General features: G+C 41.1%; 1 protein-coding gene across 1 annotated transcript in view; it reads left to right on the top strand.

The window, feature by feature from the left end:
- Nucleotides 1-18,815, top strand: part of DNAH11 (dynein axonemal heavy chain 11) — a 180,764-nt gene that overhangs the window by 132,913 nt on the left and 29,036 nt on the right. Inside the window, exons 58-65 of the mRNA XM_075271484.1 lie at nt 1,068-1,214; nt 1,802-1,915; nt 7,219-7,362; nt 7,749-7,931; nt 9,240-9,341; nt 11,040-11,174; nt 14,949-15,122; nt 16,913-17,148. Coding sequence (XP_075127585.1) covers nt 1,068-1,214; nt 1,802-1,915; nt 7,219-7,362; nt 7,749-7,931; nt 9,240-9,341; nt 11,040-11,174; nt 14,949-15,122; nt 16,913-17,148 — 1,235 coding nt within the window. The remainder of the gene's footprint in view (nt 1-1,067; nt 1,215-1,801; nt 1,916-7,218; nt 7,363-7,748; nt 7,932-9,239; nt 9,342-11,039; nt 11,175-14,948; nt 15,123-16,912; nt 17,149-18,815) is intronic.

The following is an 18,815-nucleotide window of genomic DNA, read 5'->3' on the forward strand; positions in this document are numbered from 1 at the left end:
GAATTGGGTTCATTGCTGACAGGTTGCCTTTAAGGATAAGGCCCCACATAGCAGAACGCAGCAAAAAATATCATGTTTTTTTCCGCAGCATTTTTCACAGAAAGTCTGTAGACTTTCTGCCCCTATTAAATGCCAGCATTTCCATAGGTATATTTAACATGGCTGTTTTTGAAAACAAAAGCTTTTCCGCTGCAGATTTTTTCTGCAATGTGTGGGTCGGATTAGCCAGAATCTCATCCACTTTGCAGGTAACGTATAACCCGACATTTTCACAACAAAGGGTCCTGACTTAAAACCTACTTTTATCCAAGTCTATGCTCTTTACCTTGGAACCTTAAACATCCCATCTTTATATATTGGGAAAGCTCTTTTTAGCAAGAGATTAACTTGTATGGCAGTCATGTCAACGGCACTTTAGAAGCGGTAGCCGAGATACATTATTTTTCCATGGGAGAATTTCCTGAAATCTACATACCTACCTGCTTAGTCTAAGGCCTCATTCATATCTGCATCAGTAATCCATTTTGGGGGGTATGGATGGGGGCCCCCCGAACAGACTACCGAATGCATTGGCAAGCGGTGAGCAGTGAAAGCACACGGACCCCATAGACTTCAATGGGGTCCATGTGCTTTCCACACTGTCTCTGCACGAGTCACGCGGACAAGAAAGTAGATCCTGAAGTACTTTTCTGTCCACATGTTCCGTGCAGAGACCGGAAAGCACACGGACCCCATTATAGTCTATGGGGTCCGTGTGTTTTCACTGCACACCGCTTACCAATGCGTTTGGTAGTCAGTTCAGGGGGGTCTCCCCATGTGGACTCCCTGAATAGATTACCGACGCAGATGTGAATGAGGCCTAAGGAGCAGTAAGTAGTTAAGGTTGCCAAGTAAGGTAAATTAGATGATACAAAACAGAAGATCTTATTGTTGATGGACAGACCTATATCTTTACAATACTGATATTGTACATCTATAAAAGAAAAATAGATTCTAAAATTCTAATATAGACAGTGGCTTGATGTAAAAAAAACAAAAAAAAACCCCACATATTTCTTTTCGTACAGGTAGAAGACCTAAAAGCCAAACTTGCCTCGCAAGAGGCAGAACTGACACAGAGAAACCAAGATGCAGAAGCTTTAATCAGTAAAATAGGGCTTCAGACGGAGAAAGTGAGCCAGGAAAAGACCATTGCTGATGCAGAGGAGCAAAAGGTCAGTGTAATGCAGTCATTTAGAGTTGCCAAGGAACACTCAGCGCAAAGTACACCTTTTGTAGACAAACCATTTTCAACAAGCCTCTCTCCAGGGAATGCGATGTGCGAAGAATCGTGATGGTGGGCCATGTAGCAGTATTTTTCCAACACGATTACCACTTCACCTCACTCTGGGTTTTCTCACCTTTTAGCTCTCAGACTGATTTGATGGGACAATAGAGAGCTCATTTCAATGTGTCACTTCTATTAAGGATCTGGGAAATACAATAATTGCATTCACTTCACTTTTCTGGAGGATTTAGCCTCATTCACTCAGATCCGATATTCCTATATAAGAGCCAAGTAGGCCGGAGTGAGCCATCAGGTTGCTGTCATCGGATACAGTGAAGTTCTTCATATAGTCTGTAGAACTGAAACTTGTACTACATAAAATTAGTAATGGCAACGACATACCTGTACTCATTATACCCAAATTATGTAAGTTATTTAAAAAAATTAATAATTACACATATGTCTCGTCTCTATATCTATTGTATGTATAGGTACTGTTTAAATATTTCAGGGTTTTGTTTTTTTTACTTTTAGGTGGCATCAATACAACTAGAGGTGTCTGTGAAGCAAAAAGATTGTGAGGATGACCTGATGAAGGCTGAACCAGCTTTAGTTGCGGCCACCGCAGCGCTAAATACCCTAAACAAGGTAAATGATAGCATTAATAGCATAGCACTAACGCCAACTCCATTTTTTTTTTATTTTGAAGTCTGAATCTTACAAGTTTTTGATGAACACTTAACTTTAAAAATATAAAAGTCAGCAGTCGATGATCTTGCCATCGTGGTCTATCAGTAAGTCTGCTGCATGGAAACAAAGGGGTAATCTTCTTGTCATCTACTCCACCTTGGCTTAGCTAAGGACTAGGGTTTAAAGAGGATCTTCACTACTTCCACCAACTCCAACTCTTTCAATTCGCATTCAATAGCAGCTGCTCCATTGATTCTGGCTGAGTTGGAAATTCTGTAGCCCCCACCATTTCTGAGTAATCAGTGCTGTTAGATTGAGAACACAGTATGTCCATCAGGCTCTGTGCTGTAAGGTGGGTGGGTGGTCCTGAGATGAAGCTGATCACCTGAGTCCACCAACCTGACAGTGCAAAGCCCAAATAGCATATTATGTGCTGAAACTCACAGCACCAATTGCTCAGGAATGGTGGAATTAGAGAAAAGAATTCTAACTGTGCTGGAATCAGTGGAACAATGCCTTATGTGACTTGCTGCAGACAGGGCACAGCAGGGAGTATTGTTTTCTAGCAAGTTATCATATGTGAGTCACAGGACTGATATGACTTCATTATAGGTTGATGTTGTGGTATATGATAAAATAAGAGGGAAAGGAGGACCTTTAAATGGAGTTTGTCAGCAGCAAAATCAATATAAAACGAATCACATTACCTTGTTAGAGCGGCTGCTATACTTTCCAAAGATGCCTTTCTTGTTCTGCCTTGCAGCTCCATTTTCATGAAAATCATTGTTTTATTCTTATGCAAATTAACTGAAAAGTGGTTTTAAGAACATTTTGTTCTCCTGCTAGGGCTTCGCTGTCCACTCTAGATAACTAGCCCTATCTGTAGACAAAGTGTGACATTGTGGAAGATGTCATTTAAGCAATGGGAGTGGTTATCTAGAGCTAAGAGTGAAGCCCCGTCACTTTTCATCTGAATTGCTTAAAGAGGACCTTTCATCAGATTGGACACAGGCAGTTCCATATACTGCTGGAAAGCTGACAGTGCGCTGAATTCAGCGCACTGTCAGCTTTCCCAATCTGTGCCCCGGGTAAAGCGCTATCGGTCCCGGTACTGTAGCACTTTACAGTCAGAAGGGCGTTTCTGACAGTCAGTCAGGAACCTCCTCCTCCACAGCAGCGCCTATCGCGTCAGCTTTCACTATCTGTGCCCCGGGTAAAGCGCTATCGGTCCCGGTACTGTAGCACTTTACAGTCAGAAGGGCGTTTCTGACAGTCAGTCAGGAACGTCCTCCTCCACAGCAGCGCCTATCGCGCTGCACAGTATGAGCGGGGAGGAACGCCCCCTCCCTCTGCTCACAGTGCTCGTCCATAGACGAGTATCATCAGGAGGGGAGGGGGCGTTCCCCCCTGCTCACACTGTGTAGCGCGATAGGCGCTGCTGTGGAGAAGGACGTTCCTGACTGACTAAAGAAAAGAGAGAGACACCAAGCGCCAATAGTGTAGTATTCCCGATAAGATGAGGCAATAGGCATAAATTAAAGCCCCTTACCTTGTGTTGTGACAAATCACAATACTATTAGCACACAAAATTAAAGCGTGGTGGCAGCAGCTAGTCCCCTTGCGACAGCCAAGGCTCGCAAAAAATTAAATGTACAGGTGGCCCTCAAAGTCCAAGACCAATCGGGTAGCAGAGGAGTGGGGTAAGGCGCGCACAAACCAGCTGGACATAAATTCTTCCAGAATCTTTATTGACAAGGCACTACGCGTTTCGGGCACTAGCCCTTTCTCAAGTGCATATAGGTCTGCAGCGTGCAGACGATTTAAACAGACCTATATGCACTTGAGAAAGGGCTAGTGCCTGAAACACGTAGTGCCTTGTCAATAAAGGTTCTGGAAGAATTTATGTCCAGCTGGTTTGTGCGCGCCTTACCCCACTCCTCTGCTACCCGATTGATCTTGGATTTTGAGGGCCACCTGTACGTTCCTGACTGACTGTTAGAAACGCCCTTCTGACTGTAAAACGCTACAGTACCAGGACCGATAGCGCTTTACCCAGGGCACAGATCGGGAAAGCCGATAGTGCGCTGAATTCAGCGCACTGTTGGCTTTCCAGCAGTATATGGAACTGCCTGTGCCCAATCTGATGAAAGGTCCTCTTTTTAAAGCGGCTCTATCACTGGGAAAAGTCATTCTAACTAATCACATCCTTACATAGGCTGTAGAAAGGCTATTCCACACCTACCTTTAGTATGTAGATTGCTTCAGTGGTTTCTGAATAAGTCCATTTTTATTCATATGCTAATTAGACTGGTACATCGTGCACTTCCCTTTGCTATTGTTTCCTATGGGAGGCTGCTGCTGCTGATGACTCAGCTTCCTGTTTGCACACACATATAGGAGATAATAGGAGAGACGAGTGCTGCTGGGAACTTCCTGTGCTGGCTGGAAGCTCATTAGCATATGAATAAAAACGGATTTATTCAGAAACCACTGAGGCAATATACATACTAAAGGTAGGTGTGGAATAGCCTGTCTAAAGCCTATGCAAGAATGTGATTAGTTAAAAATGACTTTTCCCAGTGATAGAGCCCCTTTAAGGATAAAATGCGGATTTTTCAGGATAACAGAATATAATTCCTGTAATGGAGGATTTTTTTGTACATTTTTGTGCATTTCTGTTTTTAGTGCTCTTTCAAATACTTGACAGTAGGATAATTCTGATAAATGGCACATTTTGACAATTGAAGAGAGATTGTGGAGCAGTTACATGTTCCAAGTGTACGCCAAAGGATTTCACACATGTGATTTATTATTATTATTACTTATTTACTTATTTTTTTAATGTAAAGTAGAAGGTGTGAATGGGGGGGTGGATTAAAATGAGTAGACATTTGTGAGATTCATATTATGGTGTTAGCAAAGGTGTTACGTTCTTGGCTAACATTACCAGTGTTGTCACATCTTATACTGCTTTACATCACGTTATAAATGACTAATATATATCTAACTATGATGGCGGTGGAGTAGTACATCATTAGGAAGCTTACCATCATCCTAACAAGTATATACTTCTGTGCAAAGGTTTTAAGCAGATAGAGAAAAAGTGAATGAACAAAAGAGAAATCTAAATCCTATCAATATATTTGGTGTGACCACTTTGGAGTCCTGGAAGTGATGATACGGCCCCCACAGAGCCCTGATCTCAACATCATCCAATCTTTCTTGGACTACTTGATTAGACAGAAGGATTGGAGGAAGCCTATATCCACAGAAGATCTGGATTGGGGCAACCTCCTGCTCTATTGAAGGCAAAGGGCGGTCACACCAAACATTGATGTGATTTAGATTTCTTTTTTATTCACTGACTTTGCATTTTGGATCATTCTTACTTAGTTCTGAGTTGGTAGCATTCCCATACCTGCCTAAAACTTTTGTAAATTGTATTATTTTTCCATCACATTATTGTATTATATTTAACCAATGCCTATTTATTAGAGATTTTTGTGTCCCAGGCGATGCGTACGATATGTAATATCTGCTGTACCCACTAGCCCATAGCCACAGCTCTTTTTTAACATGATGGTTGGTATAACTTGTGCTTTAGAAGTAAACAACATGGTTTGCCTCGCAGTAGGAACTGTGATTTAACAACGTCTGACAAGATAATGTGTGGGGTTTAAAGACGTCTAACTGATGTTTTACAAGTATTCAATTGTATCTTCCCATGCAAAGAGATCTCTTTTCTTCTGCTCATCAGGGAGTCATCATTCATAGAGCATTTCCTGTACCACATACTTGGCAAAAAAAATACTAGTGGTAAATTTTGTTGCCAAAATGCAAATTACATTTTTAGATTTTTATCTCTGTATATTTTAAGATGTCACATCTCTGTATGTTCACATGCCTGGAACGTATGTTATCGCCTTATGGGCACAGAAAATAATGATATATTTTACATGGCAGAAGCAAAGAAATATTATCAACTAAAACTTCAATTATAATCCTACTGTGTGTGATCGACAACAATGCTCATTAAGTTAAACAAAGCTTATATACATTTTATGGTATTTTTTTGTTTTTTCTGTAACTTTTTTTTGGTCTGTGTAAGACTTAGGCCTCATACACATGACCAGTGTGCTAGTTCTGTTTGTCACAGCTAGAACACGGACCCATTAATTTTCTATGGCCTCGTACACATGACCATATATTTTCATGGTCTGGTGTAAATAGGAAACTTTGTAATATACCTTATTATGGAGCTCTGTTTCATTCTTCACGTATTAAGCTCTTTTTCTGCTACTTATCTTCAGTCTCACTGTTTTCTTTACATTATATCTATCTCTGTATTCAGCCCCACACATAGAACTCTACAGAGAAGGGACAGAATTGATTTATTGCTTCACTCTGTGCAGCAGTAGCCTCTTATCTACAAACCTAGTAGTGTAACAAGAGTTCAGAATAGCAGAGTGAAGAAACAGCAATTATTTGAGTGTCTTCACTATCCCCTTCACCTCTTCAGAAAGTAACTTCCTGTAAAGTGAAGAAACATATATTTCTTTAATAAAATGTATTACAAAGTTTCATATATTAACCTGTACTATTCGTTTACAAAAATGTGTTTATAAATAGATATACGCTTTAAAAAATATATACCGTATATTGGAAGTTAATAAAAATATGTTTGACATATAAAAACTTGGTTTAAATTTTTTTTCCTAGTGACTCATTCCCTTAACTGTAAAGATGTATTATTACAATAATTTGGAAAATAATATTTTCAGTATATTAATGTATCTATTAACTATCTATGCACTATCTATCTATCTATCTATCTATCTATCTATCTATCTCCTATCTATTTATCCATCTATCTTATAGATACACAGTCTATGATATATATATATATATATATATATATATATATATATATATATATATATATATTGGATAGTTATAACAATATTGCTTATATGTAATGATAGTTTAATATATAGCGGTAATAAATAATTGTATAATAATAATAATACTTTTTCCCCCGCAAATGTGGATTTGATAGAAAATGGCAATTTTCTATAAGATTCAAAGGGGGATCAGGGGGCGCAGTATTCAGAGTCAGTCCACTGTTTATACAGATACAGTAGCAATGTATGTCCCTGAAGTTACAATGCATACTTAGTAGCACATTACCTGCATCATATATCACCATTTAGCAATACAATGCTACAGTCTGAAATCTAACAACATATTTTCTTGTCTCACAGGTAAACCTTACTGAGCTTAAAACCTTCCCTAACCCCCCATCAGCGGTGATAAATGTTACTGCGGCTGTAATGGTGCTGCTGGCTCCCCGAGGCAGGATATCTAAAGATCGCAGCTGGAAAGCATGCAAGGCATTCATGGGAAAGGTAAGATTTATTGCATACTGATGAACAGAATCCTCTGGGCCAGCGCATTGGCTCACTGGTTAGACCTGTTGCCTTACAGCCCTGGGTTCTGACTTCAATCCAGCAGCATCTGTATGGAGTTTATACAGTATATTCCTCTGTTTTTGTATGGGTTTCCTCCAAGTACTGCGGTTCCTGTACCTACTGCAAGAACATACTGATATGTATGAAGTCAAACTCTGCACATCACTGAGGAATCTACCGTATTAGCGCTATGTAAGCAACAAAAATAATAATTAATAAAGATTGATACTTGTGGGGTGCGAGGTGTGACCCTGTACATCAGTGCTCTAATATTCTCCCAATTGTATTATTTTATCCCTTACTACAATACTTTACCAATATAGGTTGACGACTTTTTGCAAGCTTTAGTCCATTACGACAAGGAGCACATTCATGAGAACTGTTTGAAAGTGGTCAAGGAGAAGTACCTGAAAGACACAGAATTTAACCCGGACCTGATTCGCTTAAAGTCATTTGCAGCTGCTGGTCTGTGTGCTTGGGTCATCAATATTGTCAAATACTATGAGGTATTTCCTTCTATTCTTATAACCCCAGATCGGCCAAGAAATAATATGTTGTTCATAGATAGAGAGGGCTGTAAAAAAAATGCAGCAACAATAATCATTTTACTTACTATTATTTACTTAAAGATATTTTCTGGAACTTCTATATTGATAACCTATCCTTGGGGGGGGGGGAGGGGGGGTTAACAACCGACTCCTTCAATGATCACCTGATAGAAGCTGTATCAGCGATCAGAAGGTCAAGTTGAGCAGTCATATGGTCTCAGTCCGATGTAAGTGAGTACTAAATGGATGGTGCTGTGCTTGGTAAGTTGTAGAGAGACAACAAAACTCATCAGAACACTGTTCAATTTAAGTGTCAGTTATCAGATCATCACCTAAGGATTGCTCATCAATATTTAAGTCTTGGCAACACCATTAGTCTAAGGGCTAGTTCACATGTGGGGCGCCCGCGCGGGTTTTGACACAGAGAGAGATGCGGCGAGCGACGTCTCTCTCTGGTCAAAACCCGCCTGCCACGACCATCGAGGTCGCGGCTTTCCCCTCCTATGTCGGCTCAAATGAATGAGCCGACATAGGAGGCCCCATGTAGCAAGCTGCAGTGAAAAAGCACTGCAGGAAAAACCACATCACGTTTTTTCTCTCAACGCTTTTCACAGAAAGTGCGCAGTGAATTCTGCTTCCATTATACCTATGGGGGAAACAGCCAGCGTTTCTGTGGGTATAACTGATATGCTGTGATTTCCAAAAACGCAACGCTTTTGGAAATCGCAGCATTTCCCCTGCGCATACTTTTCTGCAATGCGTGGATGGGATTTGCTAGAATCTTATCTGTTTTGCAGTGACTGTAAAACGCGGCGGTTTTTGCCACGACCAAACTGCGGCGTTTACCTACAACTTACCCCGGATTTCAAGTGCTGGATTATCTTTGTTTGTCTACTAATGCCATGCACCATTATTAGCCCAATGGTATCCTTTGTACCACAAACAAGATATGATTGATTTTAGCCATGGCACAAGGAAGTGCATAGAGAAAGATTTCTTTTATAATGGTCAGGAATTGTTGTTTTCTTCCCTCCAGAACACTTTCATTTCTGCTGGCTTGACTAACACTTGGTCCGACCAGAATCGGAATGTGAATCATTTTTAAGAATAATCTTTAGAGACCTGAGATGCAGTATAAAGATTTTCATATTTGTCTGTAGACACCATCAATAAGAAAGTGAATAAGCCTTCCCAGATGTCTAATATTTGGTATACTAAAGGCTGAAATATTAAAATATAAATCTTATTTTTTTTCTCTTTGTTCAGGTGTATTGTGATGTTGAACCCAAACGCAGAGCGTTATCTCAAGCTAATGATGATCTCAAAGGGGCTACTGAGAAACTTGATGCAATTCGTAAAAAGCTTCATGTAAGTTTTTAGAGTGATTTCATGTTCTGAAATGTAATATTCGAGTGAACCAATTTTACATAGTGAGTCCTTCTACAAAATACATGGCATTAACTTACTCTTGTAATTCTGGTATCTTCTTAGTATCCTGGTAAATGACATGGCTTCATGACTGGTATCAATTTATGTTAATATACTATATTATACTATCATTAAACTGCTCTTGCTGGCAGGACAACCGTTCAGCTAATTGCACTTTGCTCATAAAACCTGGTCTGTTATCTCTATGTAAACACACAGATAACGCTGAGTCCATTCTGTACAAGCATCTGCACATTATCTGATTTGCATAAGTGTTCTGTGTCCAGAGGGAGAAGGGGGGAGAGAAATACAGGAAGTGAGAAGCAGACACAGCCGGCAGCGAGTTGAGAACTCAGATGGGAAAACCCTTTTATTCCAAATTAGCAGTTTCCCAATTTTAAACATGCTGGGAAAACAAAAATCTAATTTGTCGCAAAATTCTCAAAAAATGAGAGCTATGAAGGTAGACAGAAGTCAAGAGTTCTCCTCAAGCGGAGCTGGGAAGGATTGAGCAAGCTAAGCGTCAAGTAGCTCACAGAGCAGCCAAAACACTGGAGCAGGCGGATCATCAACGCCAACAACACTCTTATTCTATGGCATCCCAGCGAGCTGCTGAGATGACGGAACAATAACAAGCACGGCGCAAGGAACAAGTTCAGTGGCAGGCCAGCTTGAAAACTGCTGAAACACCGAGGCAGATTGATCATTGGCACCAACAATATGCAGACGAAGTCGTGGGCAGAATCTAGTGATTGATAAGTTTATCCTTGTCCAGGAAGCTGGAGAGACTCTGCCTCACAACTCTGTCTAATGGATTATTAATAATTTAACAATAATAATTGTCTGCATCAGTGGCGTAACTACCGCCGTAGCAGCAGAGACAGCTGCCACAGGGCCCGGGACATTAGGGGCCCGGTGACAGCTACTACCGCTGCTATCATTATACTCGGGGGGTCTTTTCGGACAACCGAGTATAATGATCGGCGGCCCGGGAGAGGTAAGAAACATAAAAAACACTGTTACTTACCTCTCCACGATCTGAAAAGACCCCAGAGTATAATAATTGTTTATGGGTGTCAACAGTGGGACATAATACTGTGTGCAGGGGCCACTATGGGGTACAATACTGTGTGCAGGGACCACTATGGGGCATAATACTGTGCGCAGGGGCCACTATGGGGGATAATTCTGTGTGCAGGGGCCACTATGGGAGATAATACTGTGTGCAGGGGCCACTATGGGGGATAATATTGTGTGCAGGGGCCACTATGGGGTACAATACTGTGTGGAGGGGCCACTATGGGGGATAATAATGTGTGGAGGGGCCACTAAGGGACATAATACTGTGAGCAGGTTCCACTATGGGGTATAATACTGTGTGCAGGGGCCACTATGGGAGATAATACTGTGTGGAGGGGCCACTATGGGGATAATAAGGTGTGGAGGGGCCACTATGGGACATAATACTGTGTGCAGGGGCCACCATGGGAAATAATACTGTGTGCAGGGGCCACTACGGGACCTCGCCATTCCTAGTTACGCCACTGGTGTAAACCTAGCGTAAGATGTGCACTACAAGTGTGAGACGTGTACTATATGTGCATATGCGTATGACTTACTATATGTGTTTACTTAAAGGACTTGGACAACAATTTGAGAAGACTGACACAGTCTTTCGAGAAAGCAACAGCTGAGAAAATCAGGTGCCAAGAAGAGGTTAATCGTACTAACACCACCATAGAACTAGCCAACAGACTTGTCAAGGGACTTGAGGTTAGTAAAGCTTTTATCATATATATGGATATGGATGTGATTATAAGGTCACATGGTTTGGGAGTCACTTACACTTATGTAGAATTTTTATAAGGCGTGGTACTAAACCCCTTCATGCCCTGTGCCATAATAATATATTGTGGTAAGCAATTCATTCTTACTGAGCACTGTACTATTACTAATATACTAGCAGCACGGTGGCTCAGTAGTCAGTACTGCTGTCTTGCAGTGTTGGAGTCCTGGGTTTGACTCTAGTCAAGGACAACATCTCCAAGGAGTTTGTATGTTCTCCTTGTGTTCACGTGGGTTTCCTCTGGGTACTCTGGTTTCCTCCCATACTCCAAAGACATACTGATAGGGATTTTAGATTGTGAAAAAATGTAAAAAGTATTGAAGTACATGGTAGATCATACCTGTACAGGCTCCAGTGGGCTACGTCAATGCAAAAAATATAAAGAGGATCAGCAGTATTCTTTTGGACATGAAAATCACCAAATGTAACATCAAATGTAACACCAAATGTAACAAATGTACACCAGGTCTCCCATTACAGATAACATGCAAGTTTTGCACTTCTATAATATCTATGGTTAGCTGTCAATTGCTTTTTTGAGAAATGGATCCATCCTATTGTGTAGGATGTAAGAAAATAATCATATTCTAACAGTGTTAGAAAAGTCATTGGGTCATAGTCAAAAGTTTGCACCATTATGGGCCATTGCTTGACCTCCACTAGTGCTCTGCGTTGAGGCTTTATAGCCAGTGACTATAAGTATAGAAGTCAATCATGTCACAATCTGCCAAAACTCTGGCCAATGCACCAAAGTTCAGGACATTGCATCAACATTTTAAATGGATTCCACCCCAAACTCAGCTGATTTTTTTTCCGCTAGCTGTTTTTTTTTCATCTAAAAGAAATAAGGGTCATGTGCGATCTTCAGACAAGTTCCATTGAAATGAACTGGAGGCAGAAAAATTCTACCTGGCTGGTATGGAATATACAAATTCTGCCATGGATTCTGTGGCATAATTTGGGAAAACAGAAAAATTAGGCTTGCAAAAATTCCGTCATGTGGACATACCCTAACATGACACCTTCATGATGGATATATGGACGGAGAGCTGATTTTGGCAATTTTTGGCGGCTTCTGTAGTGGAGTTTCCAACAAGACTCCGGAGCAGATGTGAACTTAGCCTACCCGATCTATTTGGTCTGGGTTTTTGCCATAGAACTTTTCTACCTAGTTACCGTCTAACATATAAGTTAAGAAGTAAGATCTATTCTCAGAATAACCGGGCCTTCATCTGAGCACATGAAGAAGACTATCCAGAAGGTTATTTCCTGCGGTGGCTGATAAATCAGGAGAATAATTCAGGCACTTTATATTTAATCATTAACTAACTCCTAAGCCGAGCAGCTGCTAAAAATTAGAAATGGCTGATCTTAGCCAAGATGACATTACAAGCAATCTATAATACATTAGGATGAGATTATAGTGATTTTTAACTGTCTGGAAATGTATTACACTGCATGTTCCTGCACTTAAACTCTTGTTAGCCAATGTCACTTTTGATTTATGATGCATGGACGGTATGTTGAAATTATTGAAGATTCTAATAGATGATCATTCCATGTTCGGAAAATCTTCAAGTTTTTTTAAAGTTCTCCTAGAGATTAAAGAAAGGATTTTCATTGTTTATAACTTACTCACAAGCAGAATTCTTAAAATGGATGTCCCAGGGTTTTTTTTTCCCTCTTCTAAATGAACTGAGTTTTCTGGCCGGCAGGCGATAAGTTAAAGTGGCAGACTTACTTATTGGCTCCTAATATCTTTCCTGATTACTTCAGATGCAGCGACTGCTTGAGACACAGATATTTTATCCCTCATTGCCGCCGTCACTCCTGATGATTTCATTGCTACTGAACGATACCAGAATGGCATTAAATAAACATCTCTTTATTTGCAATGTCTTAGCGCAAGTCATTTGTTCCCAACAGCAAGATTAGTTGTAAGAATGTGAAAGGATATCTCTATGTAAAACTAGTCTCCGTTATATTCTTTCTCTAAGGCATATACTATGAACACGTCTTCTGTGTCAGGCCTCATTCACATCTGCGTTGGTAATCCGTTCGGGGGAATCCGCATGGGGACCCCCCTAACAGACTACTGAACACATTGACAGGTGGTGTGCAGTGAAAGCACATGGACCCTATAGACTATAATGGGGTCCGTGTGCTCTCCGTTCATGATCTACTTTCCTGTCTGCATCATGACTCATGCGGAAAGCACACAGACCCCATTATAGTCTACGGCAGGGGTGCCCAATACGTCGATCGCGATGTACTGGTATATTGCAAAGGACGTATGGGTCGATCGCGGGATGCAGGGATCCCCGGTGTCTGCTTGTTCACAGTGCAGGCTGAGAGTCCTCTCCGGACACTAGCAGGCAGGGCTGCCGCCCACAGACACGCCCACCCCACCCACAAGCCCACCCGGTCCCGCCCACAGGCCCGGCCGCGCCCTAGTAGATCTTTTGCCTTGGTCAGCTAATAAAGTAGCTCACACGCTGAAAAAGTGTGAGCACCCCTGGTCTACAGGGTCCGTGCCTACTTATGAGAGTGTGTCTACGTGGAACGGATACACTGCAAATTTTTTGTTTTGCAAAAATAACACCGACCATGGATATTTTGTTGCAGATTTTCTTCATTGCAAAAATCTGCATCATAAATTGATATGCAGAATTTTTGACATTTGGCCCATTTTGCTGCTACTGTAAATGGTGCAGATTCTCTTCCCCGATATAAAAAAAATTGCTGAATGGAGTATACAGTAAGTGACAGAATATATCAATATACAGGTGTAGCAGAGTTATCTCAAACTTCTGCAATTTGTTATTGCTGCAGTGTAATATCATATCACAGAAGGCAAAAAAAAAAAATTAAGTAATTGAAAAAAGACTTTCCGATGGCTTGTCATTGTATTTTGTTGTCTTATGTGATAATGTATCTTGCTGCGGCAGTTTAACCAACTTCAGAGGTTCGGGTTTACTTTGCTACATCTTTACTTTGAGCTGCAATTTTTGTACCTAAAGTTTTGTACCTAAACAGGTGCTTTATGTAAAGAATACAACCTCAGGTGTAGGGTGTCTCGTGACATTCCCACTCTAGACATGACATCATCATGGGACCACATCCTTGGCTATGGCACTTGACATGAACTATGCTGTCATGTGACTGCTTGGATGTAAAATTGTGAGACAGCCCCATGTGAACCATCATTATTTGTTTACACAGGGCTGCGGTATTGTACAATGCATACTATGGCAACAATATTCATATATTACTATGGGAAGTTTGTTTCTTATGATATACTAAGTATATACTGTATACAAGAGAAAAGTATAACTAATGTAGCCTATTTGTTCTCAGAACCTGAGATTGTGGGTTAGAACTAGTACAGTCAGTACAAACTCCCAACCAAACCAATGACACAATGGCCTCGAGAGTTAAGATACTATGATATGGATATATAGAGTAAAGGTGCTCCCTGGTAAAATTATCAGTCATGGACACTTTGGCAACATCTGTATTTCATAAGATGCTACAAGGTGCAGATGAAGAAGATCTGCAATTTATGGTCACCACCAAAGAACTGTCCATAGCTCAGCTCCTGTGTACAAAATATTAATATAGATATAATGGATGTATATTGGGGATACATATAAATATAAGCAACTCATTCTCGTTTTTTTTTTCTTTTCTTTTTACTCCAGTCTGAAAATGTTCGTTGGAGCGAGTCCATCAAAAACTATGAAGCTCAGGAGAAGACCTTATGCGGGGATGTGCTGCTGACTGCCGCCTTTATATCTTATGTGGGGTCATTTACAAAGCGCTATCGACAGGAGCTTATGGAACAAATGTGGCTCCCATTTCTCAAGTCTCAGAAGGTAAAAGAATAGAAACATTTATCATTATGTTTTTGGTTTTTTCTTTTGTTCCAAGAAACACAGCAAGACAGGCCTACAAATGTGCCTGCAAATGAATGTTTAGATCAGATAGTCATCCAGGTAAAATGTCTCCTCTCTTATTTTTAAAGGGGCTCTATCAGCAAAATTATGCTAATAGAGCCCCACATATGCCTGAATAGCCTTTAAAAAGGCTATTCAGGCACCGTGAATGTTATATTAACCCCCGGTCCCATTTTTAAATAAAAGGATAAAAACATATATGCAAAACTTACCTGAACGTGCACCATGGGTGGGGATGCACAATGTGACGTCAGCTTCGCGCACGCCTACCTCTTCTGTCTTCTTGGAGTAACGCCTGGTTCCGTGTCTTCCGGCTTCTTCTCTTCAAATCCCGCGCCTGCGTAGTAGTGCTTCCCTCGCAGTTTGCGAGTGAGCCTGCGCAGTAGCGCTTCGGAGGGAAGCGCTACTACGCAGGCGCGGGATTTGAAGAGAAGAAGTTGGAAGAAGACACGGAACCAGAGGGCGTCGCTACAAGAAGACAGAAGAGGTAGGTGTGCCCGAAGCTGATGTCACATCGTGCATCCCCGCCCATGGTGCACGTTCGGTAAGTTTTGCATATATGTTTTTATGCTTTTATTTAAAACCGGGATGGGGGTTTAATATAACATTTACGGTGCCTGAATGGCTATTCACGCATATGTGGGGCTCTATTAGCATAATTTTGCTGATAGAGCCCCTTTAATATCCTCCTGTTTTTTGTCTTTCACTTAAAATGTGGCAAAGGGTTAATGGGTGTATCTTTGGAGTGACCACCATGCACTGGCCTACTGGACGTTAGCTATATATCAGCTACTTAAATTGTGCAGGGTAAAGACAGCCATGTACCTTAGGGGGAACTAACCGCTGTTTCCCACAGAGATCAGAACAAGGCACTGAAAGTTCCCCTGTTTTCTCCCTGTGAATAAAGTGCCAATGTGCTTTCTTGACCAGCACACCATTTATTGCTATAGGTGTGTTGCAGATTGCAGTCCCAGCAGCCCCATAGCAATGACTGGAGCTCCCATCATGCAAGAGTATTGGCACTTCATTCACAGGGACAATGCAGAATGACTTTCAGTCCACCATTTTCCTGATCCTTTGGGGGACCCAGCAGTCAGACCCCCAGCGATATGATACTTATCTCCTATCCTGTGAATAGGGGCTAAATTTCTCTAATGGAATAACCTCTTCACTCTTTAATACTGTTAAAGGGATTCTATCATTAGAATCCCATTTTCAGCTAAATCTACTCAAACAGCACTGGGGGCGTCCAGCGCCACCATCTTCTGTTCGTCCACCTCTGCCTCTACTCTCCTGTTCGGCCACATTTTCTACTCTCCTGTTCGGCCATTTTCCTGTGGCCGAACGGCAGAGAAGAGGAGGAAGCGGAGAACAAGAAGAAGGCAGCGCTGGAGAATTTATTCGCAGCACAGGGAACGCCCCCAGTGCTGCCTGAAAACTCATTACCATAATGAAGAAACTGGGAATATCTACCGAACGGCGGCACGGAGATGACTTCTAATGGTAGGGGAAGAATAGCCTTTCTTTAGGCTAGTCCGACGTGGGATTAGCTAAAAACGGGATTCTAGTGATTGATTCCCTTTAAGATTGAATTATCTGTATCATTCTGCATTTTCTGATCTGTCCTGGTTTCATCATTACATATATAGTTTGTAGATACTTTACAGTTCGCCTTTAGAGTTTTACTAATCCACATTTTCTCCATTCAGGTTGCGATTCCAATATCTGAAGGTCTAGATCCAATTGCCATGCTGACTGATGATGCTACAGTCGCCGCCTGGAATAATGAAGGTTTGCCTGGAGACAGAATGTCAACGGAAAATGCCACCACTTTAATAAACTGCGAGCGATGGCCTCTTATGATAGATCCACAGCAACAGGGCATCAAATGGATTAAGAATAAATATGGAGCTGACTTAAAAGTTATAAATTTAGGACAGAAAGGGTATGTGTGTAATACAAAATGTAACAGGACAGTCTTGTTATTTGTACAGAAATACATTTATTCTGAAGATGCATCAAAGGTGTTTGATTTATTGTTTGTGCAATCGAAATGCCCACCTAGAATTGCTGCTCCTCTGTCCACGGCCACACCACAGGAACGTGTTATAAAGGACTGACTATATTAACAGGCACAGTCAGATAGTGAATACTAAAGTGCGCTTCTACCAAAAAGTTAGTACAGATGACGTGTTCTGAGACTCAGCGACATGGACTGATACTATGCTTGTGGTGACACAAGAGCCAACAACATACTACCCCTATGTATTCCGTGAAATAGGCAAATGCAGGCTGATCCTTGTACTGTTGCATATACAGCCTTTCTCTTGTGGGCATTGATAGATTAAATGTAGATGGAAGAAGCTGTCTTAAAGGGGTTGATCGGGAATTTATTTGTGACCTATGGTTAGCACAGACCTTAAATATTTGTTCGGTGGGAGCCAACATGAATCAGCTGTTAGGGGCCACTTCTGACACCCGTACTATACACTAAGCAGATGGCTCCATCCCCTGTATAGTGGCCGGTACTTCAACTCAGCAACCACTGACTTCAAATTCCTGGGCAACCCCTTTAATATAAGCTATATTAGTTCACCATAAGCTAATACGTAGTTCTCCTAATCCCAAAGTCTCTGATAACTGGATAGTAACTATAGCATAACTATGGTTACTGTCTAGGGTTGAGCGATTGAGATCAGGAAAGATCGCATCCCGATCGGCGATCGAGCAAATTTCATGATCACGATGAGGATCAGGATCGGCTGGAAAATGATCGGAAATCAGATTTTGAAATCTCAAGATCGGCTCAACCCTAAAAGTGACTTTTCCCAAAGAGAAGCATTGACTAGGGTTGAGCGATCGGGATCGGGAAAGATCAGATCCCGATCGGCGATTGAGCAAATTTCACGATTGGCTGGAAAATCGGATTTTAAAATCGATCCTGAAATCTCAAGATCGGCTCAACCCTATTACTGTCTGCATTTTATCAAGGACCCTTTGGTAAATAAGGTTTCTTAATACAGGATTACAACATATACCTGCATATTGCACATTACATATAAAACTATCTAAAGATCCCCATACACCTTCCCTAGCTGTTGCCTGAGCATCTGACAGCTATTCCTTATAACGTCCTAAAATATGATGGACGGTATATGGTATAATGGACACGCACCTTATAAGGCCCCTTCCATTTCCCAGGATTGTATTACACTATCTTATTATGAATTATAATCTCTCTGACAACATAAATATTGTTGCACTAGCTGTATTAGTCTTTATCAATGGAGCACTTAATACCCTGAGCCGCACAAAGGCAATGATTTTCTGTTCACTGGGTGTATATAGTAAATGAGGTGGCCTTTGTAGTATATAGATTTTAATGAGATTTTAATGGAACATTTATGCTTTGTTCACAGAAAATTACATTTACTAACCACCTGTCTTTTCATTGCTCTTAATGAATTGGTGTGTGTATAAGGCAACACATTTATCTCTGCGTATAACTTCTGCTCGGGTGATGGTATTTTTACTTTAGTAAATCCAGTTCTGGTTTCTGTCCTAATGGTTAAAGGGATTCTGTCGGGTCCAAAATGTCTCCCACACCAATAA

Source organism: Leptodactylus fuscus, chromosome 4, assembly GCF_031893055.1.
Source record: "Leptodactylus fuscus isolate aLepFus1 chromosome 4, aLepFus1.hap2, whole genome shotgun sequence".
In the NCBI taxonomy this organism is placed as follows: domain Eukaryota; kingdom Metazoa; phylum Chordata; class Amphibia; order Anura; family Leptodactylidae; genus Leptodactylus; species Leptodactylus fuscus.